Genomic DNA, 26,037 nt, shown 5'->3' with positions numbered 1-26,037 from the left:
GGGTTACTGGTTCAATTCCCACCTTCTACCATCCAAGTCACGTCCGTTGTGTCCTTGAGCAAAACACGTCACCCTTGCTCCTGATGGGATCTGGTTAGCAACTCCTGCCATCAGTGTGTGAATGTGGAAATAGTGTCAAAGCGCTTTGACTTCCTTTAAAAATAAAAGGTAGAAAAGCGCTTTACAAGTACAACCCATTTACCATTACTTAATATTAATTTTTCACCTGTGAGCAAGAAGTTAAAATACTCCAGCCAAGAACTAAACTTTGATGCACACTCAGCCATCTGCAACACGTTCTTGATGGTGGCATTGTGCAAGCAACGTTGTATAAGTTACTTCGTTTTGCTCAATCAATGCATGACTCTTTGATGTAGAATCACAAACCTTGCCACATTTGTGTTTGTACCTGTATATTTCTGCTTGAATTATGTGTCGTGTAGATGCCAATCAGCCTTTCAATGGCAACCATAAAAAAGCAGCAGTTCCTACACGGGCTCATGCAATTCACACCTTCAACAAGACCAACTCCCAAAACTTTTCTTCACACCCAGGTTGGTTCCAAGCCAACATGCAGACGTTACGGCCCCCGACAGACCATCCCTTGAATCCCGGCTCAGAAACCTACACAATGCTCCCATCACTACACTACTGAATAATCGTACAATTTTTTTTCATGCGATGTGTTCTGTATTTGTTTTATTTCATTTTGGAAATTTTATTCCTCCATTGTGATTACGTTTTTAAATTACTATTCTGTTTAACTGTGTATCCAAAAATTCAAAATGTCCAATAATTTCCAGTGTTTTTTGGACATTTGTATATATATTTTTTTCAAGTAGTGCATAATTGCCCTGGTTATGAATAAAATGCAAACACCCTATTCTTAACACAGAATTAAGACACACCCGAGTGTCTACAAGATCTGCTGTATTCAACTTTACTTGATCTGCCATTTTCCTATTAAGTGTCAATTCCATTGTCCATGTGATATCACAGCTCGAAGATGTAACATTTGGTGAAAAGCAGGTGCAAACAAAACAGATTATCAAAGGTGTTTTTATTTCGTCGGCATGAGACAAACTAGCAGGACTGCAGGAGTGTTATTTTTTAACTCAGGTTTTGTCTCTGTTTCTTCCAGGTTTCTGCTGCGTGAGGAAAACAGTGGAAAGACCCAGGCTGGTTAGCCATGTTACACGTGTGTATCACTTGTTGACAATTGAGTCATTTAAAGTACGATATTCTTCATGCTTTCACCACACTGGTTGGCAGTTTGGGCTACTGTAAACATCCTTGACTGGAAGCTGGTGTTTGGGTCCGAGAGCTTTCAGTCGGATGTTTGCAGCAGCCACCTGCTAGTACCATCACAAGACATTGAACACTTCTGTGGACTTGCTTCTGGGAAATCTGGAGATGTGAAATGTGTTGTTTTATGGGAAATGTGGTGGGTGACCAAGCACTAGCCTACATCCTTGGAAACTACCGTTTTTCCCGGGCTATAGAGCACATCAGGATATAAGCCGCACCCACTGAATTTTAGGAGAAATAAATATTTAACACGTGTTAGCCGCATCGGACTGTAATGTAAGCTGCAGATATATACTAGTACGAAAGATTGTGTCAATGTCTATTTATGCAATTGTTTTCGAACAGTGCCTGTCACAAGGTAGTAAAATGGCTATTCAAACAAAACAGAAGTCATCGCCATGGACCCACTAGCTGCGGAAGTTGGCTTTCCAAGCAGCTAAAGGGACTCAATAAGTCCACGGTGACATTTTGGTCGATTTACGAAACTGAAGCAATACAAACATAATGCCATTGTAAGTTAGTAATGCTAACAAAGACACTCGTAAATTTGATAGCATATTCGCTAAGGCTAGCAACGGTAGCTTGATCCCATTACAAATACACATACAAATATGTATGAAAACACTTCTACAGACATCACACATGGGACGGTTTAGTAAGTAGGAACAGTTTTAATGAAACTGTAAAACTCACTACTTTACTTGGAGAGATGAATGAACAATTCATAAGAGTGGAAACGCCATGGACGATTAGAAGAGAAAACAGCACTTGTATTTACGGTTGAAAGCCCTGAACGGAAGGAAATAATGCAGAGATTCACCCCATAGCACTTGCAGTAAGTGAACTCGTTCAAAAATGGCACCATAGCACAAACCATAAAACACAATATCAGTGTCTTTGCATGCGTTTTATGAATTCTATTTGCATTATGGTCATCAGCAAAGAAAAATCGATGAATTATCAGCCCCGTTTTATAAGCTGCAGGTTACAAAGCGTAGGAAAAAAGGAGCAGCTTATAGTAATGCGGTAACAGGCACATTCATAATAACATGCACTATTTACCTGTTTAGTTCATTTTAAGCATATGGCTGTGCAATAATTTCACAGACACATCACAATGTTGCCTTTTCCCTTCAACTACAACACTATTAATCCCTGAAGACTTCATGAGAGACAATGACTAGTTTGGGAAAAATGATGATCAGTGTTAAGTACTAAACAAGACATACAAATTATGAACATAATAAAACAATCACTCATTGTACAATGGCTGCTTTGACTGGGATGCCGATTCATGGGATGTTCATATTTTGCCATTTAGATGAATAATTAATCATAATCCTCACGCAGGTTAAAGAAAAGGTTGGAGTGGGGGCCGCGAACGTGTCTTTTCGTGTCTTTCTCACCATCACCAGGTATAATTTGGATGTCTGGATTTACCAACTTCTTTGTTTATGACAACAACTTCTACTATTTAAGTAAGGGACATCATTTACAATCTAGATTAATTATTACTAACTGAGAAGCGATGCAGCAGCTCACAAGCTCAATATAGCAGCATATGCTAGTTAGCTCTCTGTGTTCACGTCGCCACTAAAAGTAGTTCCTCCGCATTAGCACTTAAAATAAAAAAATATCACTTATAGTTTTTGGATGTTTTTAGAGGGCTTTATAGGCGCATCAGACACAATAATGTCGTGAGTTCCATTACCTCTATTGTGATCTTACTTTTTCTAGCGTTTGTGAGTTAGAATCCATTAAAAAAAAAAGAAAAACTTGTGTTACATAGGGGTTGGGATTGATAGGCAAAATTCCCCCAAAAGTACAGTTCCCCTTTAAGAAACTTCTGACTTTAGCTCCAGACTTCTTCTGTTTGTTTAATGTTATCATTACTGACACAAGTGGTGGAAATGTGTAATACAACGGAGGACTGTTGGCCCCATACCAACAACAGCTGAGAAGCATTTTGTCACGGCTCTCTATGGAGCGCTCGTACACCAACAACGGGCCCCTGCCCTATGGTTAAGAATCACAGGTCTAGATTTGTATTGGATATGCCATCCATCCATCCATTGCCTACCGCTTATTCCCTTTTGGGGTCACGGGGGGCTCTGGTGCCTATCTTAGCTACAATCGGGGGGAAGGCGGCATACACCCTGGACAAGTCGCCTCCTCATCACAAGGCCAACACAGATAGACAGCCAACATTCACACTCACATTCACACACTAGGGCCAATTTAGTGTTGCCAATCAACCTATCCCCAGGTGCATGTCTTTGTATTGGATGTGCTTTGGTGTAAATTTTTTGTGAGTCGATCCGGAGCCGTTCCCAGATTAAAAATGAAACCACACCCCGCCCTCCCTAAAAGTATCATACATTATCTTTTGTTTGAACACATATTTTTTATAATGATAATAATAATTGTAAGCTTCTTACTCAAAGTTCCCACAGATGCACGCTGGACGCCAGTGGTTCGGGTGTGACAGTAGTTTTAATTTTTCAATTTTGCTCAGGATCACGCTTTTCTGCTTGACTTTTTCAGTCTCACCAACAGCAGCCCCCTTCTCCTCCGCTGGCCGTTTACTGTTAAAGACAACAGTTGATTAGATCAGCGCGTACCACCTGCGACATCTAATCAACTGCCAGCTGCGTCTCGCCGTGCTGCCCATGCCACGCCCCCGTCTGAGGGTGCGCTGTCTCCAGCCACCCAGACGGGGTCGCTGATCTTCCTACCTGCAGTGTGCTAATCACAACCTCCCTCCACATACCTCCACCGCCAGACTTAGGCCGGGCCCCGGCCGCACTTACTCCCCACGCCTGAGCGCGGGAGAGGAAGTCTGCCGACCATCTGCGCTCCCGGCCTATGGACCACTCTGAAATTGTAGGGTTGTAAAGCGAGATACCACCTGTTGATCCGCGCGTTGGGATCTTTCATGCGGTGGAGCCACTGGAGGGGCTTGTGGTCCGAGCAGAGGCTGAATGGGCGTCCCAGCAGATAGTACCGCAGGGCACCGACAGCCCACCGGATGGCGAGGCACTCCCTCCCCACCGTGCTGTATCTGGTTTCCCTTTCCGAAAGTTTCCTGCTGATGTACAGGACCGGATGGTCGCTGCCCCCCCGCTGCTGGGATAAAACGGCTCCCAGTCCTCTGCCCGACGCATCTGCCTGCAAACAAAATGGAATGGAAAAATCAGGCATGTACAGTACCAGCTCCTCGCAAAGTACTTTCCTTACCTTCTCGAATGCCTGCTGGCACCGCTCTGTCCACTGGACCAGATCTGGGGCACCTTTCCGGGTGAGGTCAGTTAGTGGACTGGTCAGGTCTGCAAACCGGGGGAGAAACCTCCGGTAGTAGCCCACCAGCCCCAAAAACTGCCTCACCTCCTTTTTCGTCTTCGGGGTCGGGCAGGCCGCAACTGCTGCGGTTTTATCTACCTGGGGCCGCACCTGGCCTTCCCCCAAGTGGTACCCCAGTTACTGTACCTCCCGCCGGCCAACCGCGCACTTCGACGGGTTGGCGGTGAGCCCCGCCCGCCTGAGGGACTCGAGTACCGCTCCCACTCTCTGCATATGCTCCGCCCAGCTGTTCCCCTGGATGATGACATCATCCAGATAGGCGGCAGCATATGCAGTGTGCGGTTGCAGCACCCGGTCCATGAGTCTCTGAAATGTGGCGGGCGCACCCAACAAGCCGAACGGAAGGGTCACGAATTGGTATAACCCTTCCAGAGTGGAGAATGACGTTTTTTCCTTGGACTCTGGAGACAAGGGAATCTGCCAGTAGCCCTTAGTCAAATCCAGTGTCGTAAAAAAACGAGCAGTGCCCAACCGGTCCAGGAGCTCGTCGACCCGAGACATTGGATAGGTGTCAAAACGTGACACATCATTCACCTTGCGGTAGTCTACACAGAACCGTACAGACCCATCTTTCTTCCCTACCAGAACTATGGGGCTACACCATGCACTGTGGGACTCTTCTATCACTCCCAATTCCAACATGGCTTTTAATTCTTCCCGAACTACTTTGCGTTTGTGTTCGGGCAGCCTATAGGGCCAAGACCTCACAGTCACGCCCGTGCTGGTCTCTATGTGATGCTGGGTGAGAGTCGTGCGGCCTGGCAGGGGAGAGAAAACGTGAGCAAAATGTTGCTGCAATTTGGCCACGTCTGCTTTCTGTGACAGCGTAAGATGATTATCACAGCGGAGAGGGAAACCTCCAGCCCCAGCTCCTCGCTCTCCGCTATCGCCGTCACCATGGAGACGGGCTCCGCTTCCCTCCAACCTTTTAGTAGGTTGAGGTGGTATATTTGTGTTGCCCCGCCCCGGTCAGACCGCCTGACCTCATAATCCACCTCACCTACTCGTCGTGTGACCACGAAGGGTCCTTGCCACTTGGCGAGTAATTTGGAACTGGATGTTGGGAGTAACACAAGTACTTTCTCTCCCGGTGAAAATTGTCTAAGTTGCGCTCCCCTGTTATACAGGCGCTGTTGACGTTTTTGAGCTTGGAGCAAATTCTCACGTGACAAGTGCCCTAATGTGTGGAGTTTTGCTCTCAAGTCCATGACATACTGAATTTCATTTTTACTGGGGCTTGGACCTTCCTCCCAGCTTTCTTTAACCAGGTCTAGTACCCCCCTCGGCTTCCTGCCGAACAATAACTCAAATGGAGAAAATCTTGTTGAGGCCTGGGGAACCTCCCGCACTGCAAATAACAGGGGATCCAACCATTTATGCCAATTTGGTTTGTCCTCGTGTACGAACTTCCGGATCATGGATTTCAAAGTTCTATTCATCCGCTCCACCAACTCATCTGTCTGTGGGTGGTAAACGCTAGTCCAAATAGACTTGATCCCCAATAAACCGTACAGTTCCTTTAACGTGCGTGACATAAAGGACGTGCCTTGGTCAGTTAGAATCTCTTTCGGGATTCCAACTCGGGAGATAATTTGAAATAGTGCCTGTGCTACACTCTTTGCAGAGATGGAGCGCAGTGGCACTGCTTCGGGATAGCGCGTTGCATAATGCACCAGGACTAGTGCAAAGCGATATCCCTGGAAGCTCGGGTGAAATGGCCCGACAAGGTCCATGCCAATTCGCTCAAATGGGACCTCTATGAGTGGTAATGGCCTCAAAGGTGCTCTAGGGGTGGCCGTGGGGTTGACTAGTTGACATTCCGGGCATGCCGCGCACCACCGGCGCACGTCTGCCCGAATGCCTGGCCAATAGAAATTATCCAATTAAGTGTTTTATCATAGCCCATGTGTCCAGCCATTGGGTTAAAATGAGCCGCCTGGAAAATCATTTCCCGACGGCTTTTTGGTACCAACAATTGGGTAATTTCCTCCCCTGTCTGAGTGTCACGGCTCACTCTGTATAGTCTGTCCCTAATCAATACAAAATGAGGGAAGTCCCGCGTTATTCCCAGGCGAACCCGCTGCCCATCAATTGCAATCACTTTGTCCCAGGTCTCGCGCAAAGTGTCATCTCGAGACTGCTCGAGTGGAAAATCATCCGTGGGGCGCCATCGGGGCACCGGGGAAACCTCCTGGGAAGTCCCCGCCGGCCCCCCTTCTCCCTCCCCCTCCCCCTCGGCAGCATCGAATAAACTCGCGTCGCCGATGAGAACAGCACGGGTATCCCCTTTCCCTACCGTCCGTGAACGCACACCTGCACATTGCTTCATTAACCCCTTAAATCCCGACCAATTTGTTCCCAAGATTAAGGGGTGCGCAAGGCGCGAACTTACAGCAGCCTTAACATTATGTTTTTCACCCCTGAAAAAAATTTCCACCGGCACAACGGGATACGTGTGAATATCCCCATGCACACATTTAACCCGCACCCGTGTAACCTTACTCAATACCCCGGGTCGAACCAGGTTTTGGTGAATCATGGATTGTTCACAGCCCGAATCCACCATCGCCCGGTGTATACTCCCTTGTATCCTTACCGGTACATAGTATGTCTCTCCCGGACCAGGGGAGGATGCCGGAGGGTCGTCCACCCGGATCACCTTCCCCACTTCCATCGCTGGACACTCCCGTTGCAGGTGACCCAGTCGTCGGCACCTCCAACACACCTGCCCCGGCATTCGAGCCGCTGTTTGCGGGGGAGACGCAGTGTCTGCAGCGGTCTGTCCCTGCGGAGGAGAAAGCAAATTTATGTTTCGTGGCCTGTTCCCTCTGGTGGTGGCCGCATTCTGCGCGGCGCCGGTACTGGCCGCTCCGCTCCTCCTGCAACCTTCTCCCGCTGTACCGCCAGGTGGTCCTCCGCCAAGGCTACCGCCGCTGCTACCTCTTGTGGCCGGTGGTAGCGGACCCATGCCGATGTCCGCGCCGGGATTGCCTCCAGGAATTGCTCCAATATTATTTGTTCGATCACCTCTTCGGTGCTTCCGGGTTGTAGCCATCTGGTTGCCGCATCTCTTAATTGTTGCCCCTGGACGAAAGGCCGCTCATCTTGTCCTAGTTTCCTGCTTCGAAACTTCCGTCTATGGTCTTCTTTGGTTCCTCTTGTCCGGTCCAACACCGCCCTCCTCATGTCCCTGTAGCTCACCCGGGACGCTGGTGGCAGGCTGAGCGCCGCTCGCTGCGCCTCTCCCGCCAGCAACGGCAGCAGCCGCACCGCCCACTCTTCTTCCGGCCATCCGCATGACTTGGCTGTGGCCTCGAACATGTCCAGGAAACTATGTGGATCTTCGGTTTCCGCCATCCTGTGCATCCCCACTGCTGTCAAAGCCGGCCTCGCTGTTGTGTGTGTCCCCGCTCCGGTCCTGTCCGTCAGCGCCTGCAGAATCTGACTCTGCTGCGCAACTTGGCTTTGCATCGCGTCCATCTGCGGTAGACACTTCTGCCAGCAACTGTCCCAGCGCCTCTATGGGGCTTGGTGACGACATCGCAGCTTTTGTTTTTGTTGGGCGCCAATTGTAAGCTTCTTACTCACAGTTCCCACAGATGCACGCTGGACGCCAGTGGTTCGGGTGTGACAGTAGTTTTAATTTTTCAATTTTGCTCAGGATCACGCTTTTCTGCTTGACTTTTTCAGTCTCACCAACAGCAGCCCCCTTCTCCTCCGCTGGCCGTTTACTGTTAAAGACAACAGTTAATTAGAACAGCGCGTACCACCTGCGACATCTAATCAACTGCCAGCTGCGTCTCGCCGTCCTGCCCATGCCACGCCCCCGTCTGAGGGTGCGCTGTCTCCAGCCACCCAGACGGGGTCGCTGATCTTCCTACCTGCGGTGTGCTAATCACAACCTCCCTCCACATAATAATATACCATTTTTCACATACGTGGTCAGAAATAAACTTCAATATGTAGCTGAGATAGGCACCAGCACCCCCCGCGACCCCAAAGGTAATAAGCGGTAGAAACTTGGATGGATGTAGATTCACCTAGTCACATTAGGTACACCTGCAAAAAAACTAGTTCACCCTCTGTGTTATGATGTGCATGCCAAGATTAGATGAAAGTAGTACTTTATTTTACCTTTTCTTCAAATACACCTGACTTCATACAGTGCACTTCCCCCTCTGGCTGACAGCTTGACTTAATGTCCAAATAAGTACGTCCACCTCGCTGTGCCGTCACAACGTATCCAGATTGCAATTACACGCAAAAAGAGGTATCCAAAACTGTGTAAGCTCACGGAAAAATGCATGAACCTTATGACTTGACACCTTGGCATTGTTTAGAATAGAATAGAAAGTACTTTATTGATCCCTGGGAGAAATTCAGCTTTAAAGGCCTACTGAAATGAGATTTTCTTATTTAAACGGGGATAGCAAGTCCATTCTATGTGTCATACTTGATCATTTTGCGATTTTGCCATATTATTGCTGAAAGGATTTAGTAGAGAACATCGACGATAAAGTTTGCAACTTTTGGTGCTGACAAAAAAACCTCGCCTTTACCGGAAGTAGCAGACGATGACATCACCGGTGAGAGGGCTCCTCACATCCTCACAGTGTTTATAATGGGAGTCCACAGCGGCAAGAGCTATTCAGAACGAGAAAACAACAATTTCCCCATTAATTTGAGCAAGGATGAAAGATTTGTGGATGATGATATTGATAGCGAAGGACTAGAAAAATAATAATAAAATAAAAAGCAACGGTGGCGGAAGCAGTATGAGCGTTTCAGACGTAATTAGACACAGTTACTAGGATAATTCTGGAAGGTCCCTGATCTGCTTATTGTTTTGATAGTGTTTTAGTGAGATTGTAAAGACATACCTCGAGGTCGGATGGCTGCGGTGAACACGCAGTATCTCAGATAGAAGCCGAGGAGCCAAGCTCACAGCTGCCTTTTAAACAGCAACTGCAGAAGGACTATTAATCCAATAATGTTTCCAGTAAGATATATATCACAATTTTCCCATCCAAAAACATGCTGGTTGACGTAGAGAAACATGTTCGCTTGACCGCTCTGTGTTAAAAACAAAGAAACACCGTCTGTCTCGGTGCCAAAGACAGCTGCAATACACCGCTTTCCACCAACAGCATTGTTCTTTATAGTCTCCATTATTAATTGAACAAATAGCAAAAGATTCAGCAACACAGATGTCCAGAATACTGTTTAATTGGGCGATGAAAAGAGACGACTTTTAGCCGCAAATGGTGGTGCGCTAATATTTCCTGACAGTCCGTGACGTCACGCGCACGCGTCATCATTCCGCGACGTTTACAACAAGAAACTTCGCGGGAAATTTAAAATTGCAATTTAGTCAACTAAACCGGCCGTATTGGCATGTGTTGCAATGTTAATATTTCATCTTTGATATACAAACTATCAGACTGCGTGCGTGGTCGGTAGTCCTGGGTTTCAGTAGGCCTTTAACACGTGTTTCTAACATTGTAACATTATTTATAAGTCAGAAAAGATCAACTTCATCATAGATCCTTTAAATCTGTTCTTTTAAACTATAATTAGTAACACATGCAGGCCGACGTTGTTTTTTTTTTTTTTGTTGCAAATAGTCATCTTAAGTAGTGGCATACTGCAGCTTTAATTGTATTTAAAAGTTTGACTGATATAGTTAGACTGCTTCTTGTATGTAACATGTTGCCATCTTTAATATGAATAGGAAATAAGTCAGGAATATGTAAAAAAAAAAGGTAACAAATGTAAAATGACAAACACTGAAGAGTGAATTAAGATATACAAAATATGTAGTAAAAGGTGCTACATTTAAAATTAATGGACTAACAATAAATTATTTTAGACACGGTTGTCAGTATTTGTCTTCGTCGATGTACTTTTTAACAACTTTGCTTTTACCGTTTCTCAAACTTGTATTAACACAGTCTGCTTTTGTGTCCTAGTTTTAGTCCACATCTTACATAGACATCATCAACCTTTGCCACTCAACCAACAAACATCATTAGTTACCGGGGATAAATATTCACTAAATAAAAACAACAAGCATGTTTTTAGCAGTGGCACATTCCTCAATATATGCTGCGCATTTAAATACACACTCTTACTCTTTATACAACATGTATTGCTCAATTCATGATAAAAACGTGTTAAATTATTTGACAGAAATTATACAAAGTCAGCAAAATAATGATCTAAAGTCAAATTACAAACAAAGTGAAGACGGTGGCTGAGAGGAGCTTCGATACTCTGAGATGTCACATGAAAAAAGCCAGTGCTGACGTTTTTGTAATAAATGTCTTCATTCTTCAGCTGGGCTGAGAGGATGTGTGCGTGCGTTTGTGTGTGTGCGTGTGTGTGTAACACAGCACAGCACAGGACCAAAGACTCGAAGGAAGAAGAGAAGGAAGGAAGCAGTGACATATTGTAAACTAACTCACCCTCACATCCATCAAATGATGGACCACTGAGTCGCAGGAAGTGTAAACATCCTACACTCTCGGCATCTTCCCCCTGGTGGCCGGGAGTGGGAATGTTTGCTCTGCCTTGCTCGGGAATTCAACTTGGGAGCAAAAGTCACGTTGAATACACTGACTCTCATCTGGTACTTAATTTCTTTAAAAAGCAACTTGCTTTAATTGTTGTTGAATAGTGGAAAATGAATGAATAAATGTATTTCTATGAGGTTTTTGCTTTTGTTGGAAATGATGGTTATTGAATAAATGACTAAATGAGTGTCTGATAATGGCTTTTTTTCATGCTAAAAGAAAAATAATTTCAATCTGGGAACAAATAAAGGGAAGTTGCAAAAAAAACAAACCTTTGAATCCCAAAATCTGTATTTTTACATTTTGGCAAAAGGCCTCCAGGCTTCATTGCCATTGTGTAAATAAATAAGAATGTTTGACTTTCAGCTACAAGCTTTGTGACATTCCTCTGACATCCGTGCTCTGACTTCTGCGGGAAAACTTCCATACAGCACAGGAAACACTGGGAGTGGTTCTTCTCTGATTGGCCGGTTTTTTCCTGACCATAGAACCTGGGTCATGACTGTCCCTGTGGAATTGGGACACACACACACACACACTACACTATATAGCACAGTCCAGAGAGTCTTTTTACAAAAAACGAAATGATTGCGGAAACGAGACCAAATATTCTAATCGTTAAAAAAAATGCTCCAGTATGTACTATAAATATTGGAGGGACTTAAGTACTATTTCTCTTCTGATGGCAATATTGTCCACACTTTTAGTCTGGTGAAATATTTATAGACTTTTTTTAAAGGTCATAAGTCACTCATGTTAAAAGTAAGGTAAAGATATATTCATATTTTTTTTTCATTTTATATATGTGACAAGAGGTAGAAAATGGATGGACATATGTATACAATATATATACATTTATTGATTTCTACCACTTTTCCCGGGGGTTGCTGGATCCCCATCCCAGCTGCATTCGGGCGGAGGGCCGGGTACATCCTGGACAAGTCGCCACTTCATCGGAGATATATACATCATATATGTATATATATATATATATATACATATACCTCTATATGTATATATACAAATGCATACATATATATACATGTGTATATATATATATATATACATGTGTATATATATATATATACATATGTATGCATATATACACATATGTACATACACATATAGATATACACATATGTAAATATATATACACATATAAACATTTATATATATATATATGTATATATACATAAACACACACACATTATACACCTTAATGGTGGTAAGATGCATTTGGAACCACAGCTGCCGTAGGGTAAACTGATGAGAAGTGTCTTGCCCAAGGACACAACGGCAGTGACCAGGATGGTACAAGTTCGATTTGTACCAGGAACCTTAACGTTTTTGAACAGCTGCTCTACTTTCTGGAATTGACTCTGTCTACCTGGGGCGCAGCATTATATAAGTCTAATTATCATGTATTTATTATTTGGGAGATATCTTTGCTTGATGGGAAGTAGAAAAGCTGGATGTTTTGCAAGGACAAACTTAAGGCGGAAAACGTGACAAAAAAAAAATTAACTGTTCGTCAAACAGCTGGTGGGGTCAACATTGTCCTGATCTGTCAAAGAATTAAGTGTTGACATGATATTGTGCAACACCTGTGTCAGGTACAGCCCCCAGGTGTGCATCACATGACTGCTGGCAGGAAGTGAAGGACAAAAAGACAGGGACCACATGGAGACACCATCTGTTGTTGGGCAACAATTCAGAAAAGCATCAAATCAGTGCTACATTGACACACGCACACACACACACGCACACACACACACACACACACACACACATTCAAGGAAGTGGCTCTATTACAAACTGATGAATGAAGAGCATGAAGGTGCATTTTGTGTTTTGGACCATTTGATCATTCAACATTTTTATTCTGATAAATTATGGCGATTTCCTTGACTTTGTTGTTTTTTCCAGTATTTTTTATGCATTCTGATCATTTGTATTAATTAAATGACACAAGAAGATGTAGTCACAGATTCATTTGAATAAAAAAATATTGAATTTTAATTATGATTAACTTGTATTTGATTAATCATTAAATAAGAGGAACAAATTAAACTTTCTAAAATCTGGACTGCGTAGATAGCCCGGAATCTTACAATACAGAGACTGCAACAGAACACACAGCAGTGGTGTTTAGATGCCGTGATGTGTGTGGAAAAGAGATTTTGTCTTTGTTAATTGATTGTAATCAATGTACACGTTAGGAGTGCAATTTCAATTTTGATGATGTTAATTTACAAGACAAGATGTATGCATGAGTTTTGTGGCGTACACTAGGACCCAGTCTCTTGCCTGACTTAATTCGTTCAGGCACAACTGCTTAGAATAAAATGACATCACATCCAGCTCACGCAAGTTCGTACGTACTACATACATAAATACATTCAGTTGTGGTCAAAAGTATACGTGCAGCAATGTTAATATTTGGTTACATGTCACACTGCAATAAGGCGCTTTTGGTAGCCATCCACAAGCTTCTGCTTGAATGTTTGACCACCCGTTTTGACAAAATTGGTGCAGATCAGCTAAATGTGTTGGTTTTGTTGGTTCAGCATTGCCCACACGTTTAAGTCAGGACTTTGGGAAGGCCATTCTAAAACCTTAATTATAGCCTGATTTAGCCATTCCTTTACAACTTTTGACATGTATTTGGGGTCATTGTCCTGTTGGAACACCCAACTGCGTCCAAGACCCAATTTCTGGGCTGACGATTTTAGGTTGTCCTAAAGAATTTGGAGGTAATCCTCTTTTTTCATTGTCCCATTTAAAGCACCATTTCCACTGACTGCAAAACAGGCCCAGATCATAGTACTACCAGCACCATGCTTGACGGTAGGATTGGTGTTCCTGGGATTGAAGGCCTCACCTTTTCTCCTCCAAACATATTGCTGGGTGTTGTGGCCAAACAGCTAAATTTGTGTTTCATCTGACATCACATGGACAAAGATAAGTCCTTCTGGAGGAAAGTTCTGTGGTCAGATGAAACAAAAATTTAGCTGTTTGGCCACAATATCAACACTGTTGCATGTATACTTTTGACCCAGCAGATTTGGTCACAATAAATTTGGCCATAATAAATTTATAAAAGAACCAAACTTCATGAATGTTTTTTGTGACCAACAAGTATGTGCACCAATCACTCCATCACAAAAAAAGACTTGTAGAAATTATTGGAAACTCAAGACAGCCATGACATTATGTTTTTTACAGGTGTATACACTCTCTCTTTCTCTCTCTCTCTCTCTCTTGTTGACTTTCTCTGTTGGTTTTGGATTTTTGGAACATGGGCGGGAAAGGTTGTCGGAATTTGTACCTTAAGTATACACTGATTCTATGCACGCGAGTTATTTATTGGGTGATACAAGGTCTGAGGTGTATTAAATAAACACAAGTTCAACATGGTACCTCAAAGAAACTAACGATGTGTAAATTAGAATTGTTGTGTGTGGCAGACGTAGGCGGGTTAAGTTTATATTTCCATTGAGGTTGTAAATATTTACTTTTAAAGCCCCTACGAACGGCGGTATCTCTAATTCATAAATAATCACAAGCCAACACTTCTTCACAACCACAATTTTTTATTCACATTGTGTGCATTGATTTCAAAATGTGGCTTACACAATATACTAAAGTCCAATAAATATGGTGAAAGAGAATCATGGAATAATCATATTGGTAAAGTGAGCCAGATACAAACGAAGTCAACAATCAGATGTAATCCTTAATGTGATCAAAATCAATATTCATTATTAAAAGGACTATAATGCACTCACTAGTAAATATCAAAATTCAATAGAAAAATAATGTCACATAAATGATGGTAAATAATATTTTTGCAGACGACATTACAAAAGAGGCACTTAATAGTATTGGTTCAACATACATATATAAGTATTACATACAGTATCCTAATAAGTCGAGGTTTAGCCCATGTGATCACATATTTCACCTGAACAGTTGTCACCAACAGGAAGAACAGTGAAGAATCTGCATTCAATATTGTTTCCTCACAAACACAAACATCTGTCAAATAATATTTTCATGTTTTAACCTTCTGCTAAGGCCAAATTGTCACAGAAAAACGATCTCCTGAGGGTGACAAAATTACTCAATAGAAAGAAGTCAAGTCAAAGTAAAAAACTAAAATAAACACAGGTTTGCACCATTAACTACCGTCTGCTTATAACAATGTCCTGATTGATGTTTCTCCCCCACATGTTGTCTCATTCCATGGGAAGAGGGGCTAATGAGTTGATTTCCCACCACACTGAGCCTCCAGGAATTTGCAATGTTGCAATTGCGCCAATTCATGCAAATGTAACCATTTTGTGCGGTCTCGCCACTTTGCTCAAACCTCATAAGATTCCATGCCCATTGATTGATTGATTGATACTTTTATTAGTAGATTGCACAGTTCAGTACATATTCCGTACAATTGACCACTAAATGGTAACACCTGAATACGTTTTTCAACTTGTTTAAGTCGGGGTCCACGTTAATCTATTACTGGTAAATTTTAGTTACTCATCATTTTTGCCAAATGAATTTGTCCCTGAGTAGTGCGCGAATGTGTTCCAATCAAACGTGACCCAACATCCACTGTTATGTAAATTATGTACGCAAACCAGGAAGAGCAATAAAAATAACATCTTAGAGCAGGTGTCAGGCTTGCCCCTGACAGTTTGTCTATGTTAGTTTTTCCCTCTGCATTTGTCTTTGTTTCCTCTGTGTGTTTGTAGTGATTCCTGTCAGCGCTCTTATTTTGTCTGTTTTCTGTGTTTCTCCCTGGGCGCTGTTTCCCCTCAGATGTGGCTGATTGGCACCTGGTCACACCTCAATCAGCCCACTCCGATTTGTACCTGCTTTGTTCCTCCAGTCTGTGCTGGATTATTGTCACGTACTGCATGTCGCTTCTGTATTGTATTGTCACTCGTGTCGTTGCAGCATAGCGGTAAGCTATAATTCGTTAGATGTTTGTGGCTTAGTGTTTTTTGTTCCCTGCTTCCTATTTTGTCTTTGTACAACACGTAACGACTTCTGTTCCCTGTTCTGTTTATGCTAGCCTCCATGCTAAGCTTTTTGTTTTTGCTAGCTTCCATGCTAAGCTCCTTTTGTTTGTTATCCGCCTCATGCGCGCTTTATATTTGTACCCTTTGTTTGGTTTTGTTTTCAAGTTAATTATTAAATCATGTTCACCTGCAAAATGCCTGCCTCCATCTCTCCATCTTGGGGTTCGTCAACAACTAACTCTGACACCAGGGGTGCCCAAAGTGGAGCCCATGGACCAAATTTGGCCCTTTGAGACATTTTTTTGGCCCACTAATTGGTGATTTCCAAAATATAACATATTTATACTGGCAAAAAAGTATGAGCAAAATGAGACAAAAGAAAAAGGTACTGTGCTAACAATAACATGGTTACAGTATTTAGTGAAATACTAAAATATCAACTAAGAAATACCATTTGAATTTGCTAAAACAAGCTAAAATGCTAATGTTAGCAAGTTAAAATGGTAACTGTAACGTGTGCAAAGTACTTAAATATATTACTTTGATGTGTGTACCTGAAAAATGTGTGTAAAATGCTACAGTAGCATGCATCAACTACCAAAATATGACTGAGGTGTGTAAACCTACAAAGTGTTAAATAATAAGAATAATAATTAAAAAAGAAGCTTGCATAATAGCAATAGGATGCTAATAGTTATCATACTCACGTAACAGCAACATAATTATATTTAAAAGACGCGGGCTGTTTAAAAATGAAGTGTGGGCTGTACTTTGGACACCCCTTGGTCTAAACACTTTACTCACGGTGCTGCTGTACCTTTAAAATGCTGTTTGGCCCGCGCATTTTCACTTTGGAGGCAAACAGTTTGGGAACCTTTGTCTTGTTTAGACCCTCTTCAAGCTCCGATATACAGCGCTAAGCATTCTGGGTAATGTAGTATAGAAACTTCTAGCAACACTTCCTCCTCCTAACTTCCTTTTTTTATACAGACAAATGTGGATGTGTTTCTCTTAGTCAACACAGATAACCGTACTCAACAATTCCCCAAGAATCTCAACGTAAGCGAGGATAAACTCTGCGTAACGTGTTTAATCATTCATGAACGTTTACCACGGACACGCACTTTTCCACTGTAAAACATGCACAGAATGTCTTCAACGTGCTTATACTGCCCTCTAAGTGTTCAGTGTATGTTAGGTTTTGTTTCTTTCTGTGCTAATGTAGATTAAAACATCAAATATTTGTTTTCCAAACTCTGCACACATTTAAGTTTAAATAAGATCTATTTTATTAGATCTGTTGAAATATGGTGCTCTTTTTAGAAAGAAAACATTTTAAAAACAACATCTATATCATAAAATCACAAGCTGATGAAATGAACGTTTTTGTTTTTAAACAAAAATAAGCCTCAAATCGTTGCAGCTTTTTACGCTGCAAAATTGGGAATTTTAGGCCACAAAAAAACATTGTGAAATCCTGGAGGGATCGGCCAGGATGCAAACAGCAAATTATGCACACAGGTGGAACTCAACTATGTGGATATCATCCTTTACTTTCTGCATTTCAACTTCAAATGTGAAACCGATATGAGATACAAACTCATTACATACAAAGTCAGATATGTCAAACCTTTGCTATCATTTTGATGATCATGGTTTACAGTTTTGAAATCCCAACATGTTTTCCAATTTTTAATTTAATATTTGTATAGGCCAGGCCTGGGCAATTATTTTGACTTGGGGCCACATTAAGAGAAAAAATGTGTCTGGGAGCCGGTATATGTGATTTTTAGGAACACTAATACAAAATCTCACAATAATGTCTGATTGAGTTCTAAAAATGTTACTAAAGACCGCCTTTAAAGACGGAATGGAATTACATTTTTTTTTCCTGAATGAGACACCCAGAATGTACATGAAAATAAAGAATGTGGGATTTACAATATTACCTATGAAGGATAAAACACTGAATATTGACACCATATGAATGTTACACACCCTCCCCATTGACATATTTAACAATCAAGCGAAATGTAACAAAAATTCAACAAACACAGAGAAATATGAACGCCAAGGGTAAAAAATAAACCCACCTACAATCTGATATATGTTATATATCACTAAGCTTTAGAACTTTGTTGTAAAAATCATCTGTCCCTGACACCCACATTGTGTGCTGGCTGCTCTGGAAACACTCTGTAGAAACGCTCCCCACCCACACTGCTTGTTGCCTAGTCTGAGCTTCTGTGACGTAGATTACCATAGTAACTAATTAGATTACCATAGTAACTAGTATATTAAAGATACAATATTCTGACATTCTAGGTGTGGGGAAATTATCCTCTGCATTTTACCCATACTTTGCTTCACCCCCTGGGAGGTGAGGGGAGCAGTGAGCCACAGCGGTGGCCATGCTCGGGAATCATTTTGGTGAGTGGTGATTTGGTGATATTATGCAAAAGCGCAGATTCCAACCATTGAAACACTTAGTATAGTTAAAGAGTTACAGTCACTAGAAAACATCACTGCACATCATAAGGGCAGCTACACTTTCCATCCTAAACATCTAGAAAAAAATTATATGGAACTGTCCGGCGGGCCACATTGAAAAGCTTAAGGGGCCACGTGGCCCCCGGGCCTTAATTTGCCCAGGTCTGGTATAGGCTGTAATCATCAAAATGATATCAAACGAAGTTCTGAAATATTTGGAGTTGCATGTTAAGAGCCCACAACATTAGTTTCACCTTGTAAATCTAACAGCTGGTATAAACCAACCTTTGCACAAGATTCAAATTGTCTGAAATGTCAGCTGTAGGTACAGGAATGTGGTTTCATCGGCCATGCTGGGCAACAACCTTCGGGACACACACAAGTATGGACACACCACTCTGCATCTACCATTTCAGATAGAAGAACCCTTTCGGATGACAGAGAATCTACAAAAAATAGATACAATTCAAGAAAATGTGTTTCACTCATTTGAGTATTCTCATTCATAAGGTGATTGAATCGATTGCAAGTGGACCGCACAGGATTCAAAGTATTTAATGGCCACAGGAGGGGACATGTCCAGGCAAGGATGGTTTCACTCCATTGTGGTGCAAAACAACAGGTGTTAAGACACAATGACGTGAGACCTCTGCCAGCACAACAGCAGTGAGGATGGAGTCACGTGTATTAGCTTTTCATTCAGTTGCAACAATGGCTGAGGGGAACTGATCAAATATCTGCTTGAAAGAGAGGCAAAATGTTTTTAAGACATTGTGAACAGTCCAATAGCGTTCGATTCAATGCCCTGAAAACTCTGATATGAGGAGTCTAACTCTTAATAAATAAACAAAATTGGAATTTTAGAGCATTTTCATTTAAATATCCTCACAGCAGTATTAAAAAGATCACATTTGTGGGCTCCTAGTTCACATACAACTACAATTTGAAAACTACCTAGCGTACTTGTGAATACAATACTTCAAAGGTACATTTAATTCAGTGTATGTATCATCGACACTAATTCTAATTCCACTATATTTGTATATACAGCCAAGCCCAAAATCAACCATTTGAAGTAACGTTACTGCGCTTTTCAAAGGAAGACATAGATTGTCAAAAAAGAGCAGCACATCGCACGTCACCTGCCTCGGACCTAGCATAAAGTCTTCAGTGCAAAAAGCTTTCAGGTGACAAGCAGCCATTCAGTAATTTTCAGGAATCTGGATGTTCCAACAGCATTTGAACACAACAACTCTGCTCGTCACCCGAAAACATCCAGCTCTACCTTGTGGTATAAGTATTCGGGTCACACCGATTAAAAAAAGGGAAACAAAAGAGTAGGTTGTGAAAACTTGGGAGAATAATGTCATGTTTTCCATATTACAAGAATAGTAGTTATAGAGTGAATGTCATGTCACAAAGCTGGTTATAAGTAAGTGAAGTTTACCTAACATTGTAGAGCACAGCTAAACTAGTTGGCAACCATTACACAATTATCTACTTAATATTGTTTCATACACTTCACAACAATTAGAAATTGAATAAGTTTATGTTGAGTTGATATTTACCAAATAGATAACTATAAAATACAGCGATATCTTGAACTAGTCAAATAGTGCTATTACATGTTGTACTTTAACAGTCATTTATAATTATATTAACACTTCAAACACTAAAATGTTATTAGTAACATATATATAATGCCTTTAATTAGATATAGCGTGCTAACAATGTTTTAATTGCAGGTCCGTACAATTAAGACACATTTTGCAGATACAGTGGAACCTCGTTTTGGTCTGCGAACATTTCTGCCAAAATCTTTGCATCGGTTTTCATATACCATCGTGGTTATCGTATGTACAAAGTAGTCCATGGAATCCCACAAGTTAGTGACTCAGGCTTTGTGCTTTTTTAATTGACTACAACCGCAAATTAATCCACCGTGGGGCCAAAGAAAGTTGTGAGTGAGAACACTGACGAAAATGTAAACCCCCACTATCAATACAGGCAGAAGTGATGTTAAATGTTCAATAATCAAATTTCATTTGAAGTTTTTGTGTATTTCATATTTTCTGGGTGGGGGGGTGTCAGGAATCAGTCAATTGGATTTACGTGATTTTTTTGGTTTTCAAATGATTCTGTCTTTGTTAGACTTTTTGAAACAGATTAGTAACAAAAATTGTGGTACTAGGTTTGTACAACATAGATGATATATATTTGACAACCACAAGAAAACAAACGCGTCCTCAACGCAATGTTGAGTCCTCGTTAGCAGGTAACGTTTCTCCACAGTGTGACCGACTAATCCTCGCCCTCACGCCGGCAAATGAACCACATTTATTGCAAGTACCATTAGATACATTTATTTTTGCAATCACAAAATGTTTATTTTTGTCGTTTTTGTTATTTAGAAAATTAGTAAATACGTCCCCGGATATAGGAAGGCTTTAAAGGCCTACTGAAACCCACTACTACCCACCACGCAGTCTGATAGATTATATATCAATGATGAAATATTAACATTGCAACACATGCCAATACACCCTTTTAAGTTTATTAAATTGCAATTTTAAATTTCCCGGGACTTTTTTCTTGAAAACGTCGCGTAATGATGACGTGTACGCGTGACGTCACGGACTGTTATGAATATGAGCGCTACGCACACACACAGCTAAATGTTGTCTGATTTAACGGCAAAATCACACAGTATTTTGGACATCTGTGTTGCTGAATCTTTTGCAATTTGTTCAATTAATATTGGAGAAGTCAAAGTAGAAAGACGGAGTTGGGAAGCTTTAGCCTTTATCCACACAAACACACGGTGATTCCTTGTTTAAAATTCACGGAGATGAAACTTTAGTATGGATCACAGCGGACATGGATCCCGACTACATGTCAACCAGCAGGTTTCGGTGAGAAAATTGTGGATAAAAAGTTGCCTCTTAGCGGATATCAACTGAGCTTGTGCCGTCCATAGCTGCCGTCGACTTCCCCGAGACACTGCGCGTCAACACCCGGCCGTGGACGTACACTTCCAACTATCACGTACAGTTAAACTCACTAAAACACTAGCAACACAATAGAAAGATAAGGGATTTCCCAGAATTATCCTAGTAAATGTCTCAATGCAACGCGGTTGCAATCGCGTTTTTTTTTTTTACTTTTTTTTTTTTTCTTCTAGTCCGTCGCTATCAATATCTTCAAACATGAATCTTTCATCCTTGCTCAAATTAATGGGGAAATTGTCGTTTTCTCAGTCTGAATAGCTGTTTTTGTTGGAGGCTCCCATTAAAATCAATGTGAATATATGAGGAGCCCTCAACATGGGACATCATCGTCTGCGACTTCCGGTAGAGGCAGGGCTTTTCTCCAGTTGCAAACTTTATCGTGGATGTTCTCCACTAAATCCTTTCAGCAAAAATATGGCAATATCACGAAATGATCAAGTATGACACATAGAATGGATCAGCTATCCCCGTTTAAATAAGAAAATCTCATTTCAGTAGGCCTTTAAGGGCAGAACCAAATAATTTAAATACCAGCCAAATGTAGTTTTAGCTTAAGTTCTTTTGACTATTGACTATATTTTGCTTCAAATATTGTATGTCATAAAAGGGAATAAGGAAACAATGTAATTGATATTGTTGCATGGCCATTCTGTGTTCTGCCTGATTAAAATTGTGATCAAAAATGTAATCAATCAATGATTTGAAGTATCAGTATTGATTTGGCCAATTCTGCCTCTGTAACTACTTAGTAACGGATTAATGACAAATTTGTAAATACAACCGGAAATTATGTTACAACATACGTCAACAGAAAAATGTGCCTTCTATAATCTGTTTTTTGATTGGTAATATTACAATTTATATGCCAAATAATATATTGTAAAACACATCATTATCTCAGGAGGCTGCAACATATAGCTGAAACTCAAAACATTTGAATATCGGGCAAACGTTTGTTCTCTCTAGCAATTAGATTTACAAGATGAAACTATTATATGACAGAGGCTCATAACATGCAACTCAAGATATTGTAACCCTTCTTTTGATGATTATGGCGTGCAGCTTATGAAAACCTTGACTTGAAAATCTCAGAAAATGTGAAGTTTTCAAAAACTGTATGCCATGATCATCAAAATTATAACACATAGAAGCTTGACATTCTCACCTTGCATGTCATAAGTTTACATCACATACTAGTTTCACGTTTAAAGTTAAATTGCTGAAATTAGTCAACTTTCGTTTTGTTGAGTTTCCCATATATATTGCGATATTTTAGGCCGTATCGCTCATCCCTACGAGGTACCACTGTATAAATGTTAGCAGACCTATGTTAGGGGACCTGTTTGCTATTATAGAAAACTATCCTGCTTTTGTGAATTGAGCATGTGCATAATTCCCAAAAACTTCAAATCAAACCATGGAGGCATTGCAGAGATAATTATAAAACAATCTTGACTTCCTTCATATTTCTTGCAAATGAGCCATTTTAAATTTGCTCTGTCCTGTGACATCAGCAGATATCTCAATATGTGGTAGAAATTTACCCCAAGATCTTTGCGCAAATTGGCCGTTGTAGTTCAACGTTCTAGTCAATAAGTTCCTTCTTTTTTTCTATCCTCTTGTTGTGGGGTGGACTGGCATATGCATCCTCCCCTGTTGTCATTTGTGATACAAACTAGCGTATAGTTCGAACTTATCTGTCAGTAAACTCGTTATAGAAGCGCTCAAAACTACAAATGGGCCTCCCGGAAAGTTTTGTTCCTATGAAAAAAATCACATTTATTGTTCTATACAGCAGACGTGTGCTATAGATAGTGGCAAGTAGCACAATGTATTGTCATTTAACTAGTTAAAAAAGTACTTAAATAACTTTAAGTATCAGTCATCGTTATGACAATCTGCTTCCTTATCGCTGTTTTACTGAGTTTGAAAAGTAAAAATAGAACATAGTTTACAGTATCTAATCCCTGGTAGCCACCATTTCTCGACTTTGTATTAATGAATCCTTAGCATGACAGGCCTCTGGTTTATAAATGCACCTCAAAATCAATAAGCATAAGGCAATATTTAGTCATGTGTTCAGATGTAATGGGTTAACATACTTTGGGAATTGAGTCTATAGTAGTCTTATCCCAGCTAGCATCATCAGCAAATATAGGTTTACTATAAGCCCTTAAGATATCCTACTACAACAAAAAAATCTATATTTGTCCATGGCATTAAATGTATATCTTATTTTACTTTCTCATGGGGTTTTAGAACCTAAACAAAATTTCTCACTCCCTACATATGAACAACCTCAGTGTAATTATTTCCTTCTGCCATCATAATAAGTGTCCCCTGCAGGCTTTCCATGCTGGAGCCCACTCCACTGTATATGTTCAGCCCCTCTACCGACACATCACGGCATACTATGGCATCGTAGGAAGACACAAGTGACCCGCTACATGCAGAGGTAGAGATGAAGCTATTTTCCCCCCTTCGCTGTGGTTCTGGTGTGGGAGCAGGTGCTCGGATCCCACTGCTCCCAGCCCCCACACTAGCTCCATCATCCCCACCTTTAAACCTGGATCTCTTAGGTGGAGGACCCCAGAGGAAGGCGTGAGCAGGCCTGTAGTGCTGGCGGGCGTAGCGCAGCAGGCGTCTACGGGTGTCCGGCAGGCGAATGGTATATACAAAGTATTCCAGGATGCTGTGTTGCATGTTGGGAAGGGTGTTGTGATGCAGTGACTCCTCCAGGAACAAGCGAACCAGTGGAGCTTTGAAGGCCTCATACCCGAGTTCGCCGAGGGACTTCAGGATGCGAGTGATGCGCAGGTAGTTGTGCTGGGACCTTCACACAAAAGACACACACATTTCCATCATTTCATTTTATTTATTCTACATTCTACTATACATGTATTTATTTGTGTTGCAACAAACACATTTAGTGCTGCTGTTTGCTATCTCTCATAAGAACATTATAATGGGACTGTCTGAAAAAGTGACTTTGTACGGTAGATGACATTGGATGTTTAAAGATACCACATGCGCACCTGGGACCCGGTTTGTTAAGCGAGCGTATGCAAAAGAAACCGGCATATGCCCTTTTTTACAACAAAGTAGAAATGAGATGTGTAAAGAGTAGGTTGAACGTGGAAATGTGGATCACGTAGGCGCATTTTTACAAGCTGTGGATATTTTGGTGACGCACATAGGTGGTTGTTTGGGCTTTACCAACATTAGATTTCAACAATGTAAAAAGATCAAGGCAAGGACACAAATATCACTTTTTTGCCAATGCATTTATTGCTTCATACTTGTGGAGATGTCCATTAATTTATCAAGGCAAACATTTTGCCACCAATTGCTGTCACAATGTGTTCCTGTGACTCCAGCACAGCTTGGTCAGCAGGGCGGACAGCAGCAGCCAGTGATTGCGGCACATCAACGGTGCAAGAATGGCCCGACTTTGTGTCAAATATGGCTAATACCGCAAGTAGCTCTCCTGTGTTGTGATAAATAATTGACTACCGTATTTTTCGGACTATAAGTCGCAGTTTTTTTCATAGTTTGGCCAGGGGTGCGACTTATACTCAGGAGCGACTTACGTGTGAAATTATTTACACATTACCGTAAAATATCAAATAATATTATTTAGCTCATTCATGTAAGAGACTAGACGTATTAGATTTCATGGGATTTAGCGATTAGGAGTGACAGATTGTTTGGTAAACGTATAGTATAGAACATGCTACTTAATATGTTAGGTTAACATACCAGGCACCTTCTCAGTTGGTTATTTATGCGTCATATAACGTACACTTATTCAGCCTGTTGTTCACTATTCTTTATTTATTTTAAATTGCCTTTCAAATGTCTATTCTTGGTGTTGGGTTTTATCAAAAAAATTTTGCCCAAAAATGCGACTTCTACTCCAGTGCGACTTCATCTATGTTTTTTCCTTTCTTTATTATGCATTTTCGGCTGGTGCGACTTATACTTCGGAGCGACTTATACTCCGAAAAATACGGTAAACAAACAAGAGTCACAGAGTCTTTCATATCCTTTTTGATATGCAGGCATGTTAAAATTTTAAAGGTTTCAAACCAAATATTACACAACTTTTACATGAATCTGTAATCTGGCCGTGAGCAGGCTATAGTACAGTATGAACACCAGGCCAGCACAGCCTTGTGCTCTCTCATTGTAGTTGTGTTTTTCTTTGTTTCTTGCATTGAACAAAGAGCAGTCTACAAAGTAAAAGTCCTTGTGTGTTAAACTACTTGGCCAATA

General features: G+C 41.3%; 2 protein-coding genes and 1 long non-coding RNA gene across 7 annotated transcripts in view; 1 reads left to right on the top strand and 2 right to left on the bottom strand.

The window, feature by feature from the left end:
* The window catches only part of LOC133559321 (uncharacterized), a 41,358-nt gene extending 29,931 nt beyond the window's left edge, over window positions 1–11,427 (top strand). Inside the window, exon 2 of the long non-coding RNA XR_009808147.1 lies at window positions 1,142–11,427. This is a non-coding gene — a long non-coding RNA (uncharacterized LOC133559321). The remainder of the gene's footprint in view (window positions 1–1,141) is intronic.
* LOC133559319 (uncharacterized) lies at window positions 3,783–12,993 on the bottom strand. Of its 4 annotated transcripts, none has more exons than XR_009808146.1 (2): window positions 4,546–12,254; window positions 3,783–4,476 (listed from the first exon to the last, which is right to left on the bottom strand). XR_009808146.1 is itself a non-coding variant. In XM_061910972.1 (2 exons), the coding sequence occupies exon 2, from the start codon at window positions 7,721–7,723 to the stop codon at window positions 6,476–6,478; it is 1,248 nt and encodes a 415-aa protein (XP_061766956.1). In that variant the 5' UTR covers window positions 7,724–8,399; window positions 12,845–12,993; the 3' UTR covers window positions 3,783–6,475. The 4 variants fall into 4 exon arrangements, 3 of the variants coding, with proteins under 3 accessions (XP_061766956.1, XP_061766957.1, XP_061766958.1); XM_061910972.1 differs by adding an exon at window positions 12,845–12,993 and having other exon boundaries at window positions 3,783–8,399; XM_061910973.1 differs by having other exon boundaries at window positions 3,783–8,399; window positions 11,133–12,254.
* A 1,820-nt stretch (window positions 12,994–14,813) lies between these two features.
* Window positions 14,814–26,037, bottom strand: part of ogfrl1 (opioid growth factor receptor-like 1) — a 49,314-nt gene continuing 38,090 nt past the window's right edge. For both annotated transcript variants that reach the window (XM_061910976.1, XM_061910975.1), the window contains exon 7: window positions 14,814–24,595. In XM_061910976.1, coding sequence (XP_061766960.1) covers window positions 24,046–24,595 — 550 coding nt within the window. In that variant the 3' untranslated portion in view covers window positions 14,814–24,045. The remainder of the gene's footprint in view (window positions 24,596–26,037) is intronic.

The sequence above is a fragment of the Nerophis ophidion genome, linkage group LG09 (assembly GCF_033978795.1).
Source record: "Nerophis ophidion isolate RoL-2023_Sa linkage group LG09, RoL_Noph_v1.0, whole genome shotgun sequence".
NCBI classification, from domain to species: domain Eukaryota; kingdom Metazoa; phylum Chordata; class Actinopteri; order Syngnathiformes; family Syngnathidae; genus Nerophis; species Nerophis ophidion.
The sequence above is the reverse complement of the archived record's forward strand: the minus strand, read 5'-3'. Positions and strand labels throughout refer to the sequence as shown.

Bases quoted from the DNA above. Each gene is read 5' to 3' on its own strand.
- LOC133559319 (XM_061910972.1), bottom strand. From the start codon at position 7,723: ATGGCTACAACCCGGAAGCACCGAAGAGGTGATCGAACAAATAATATT.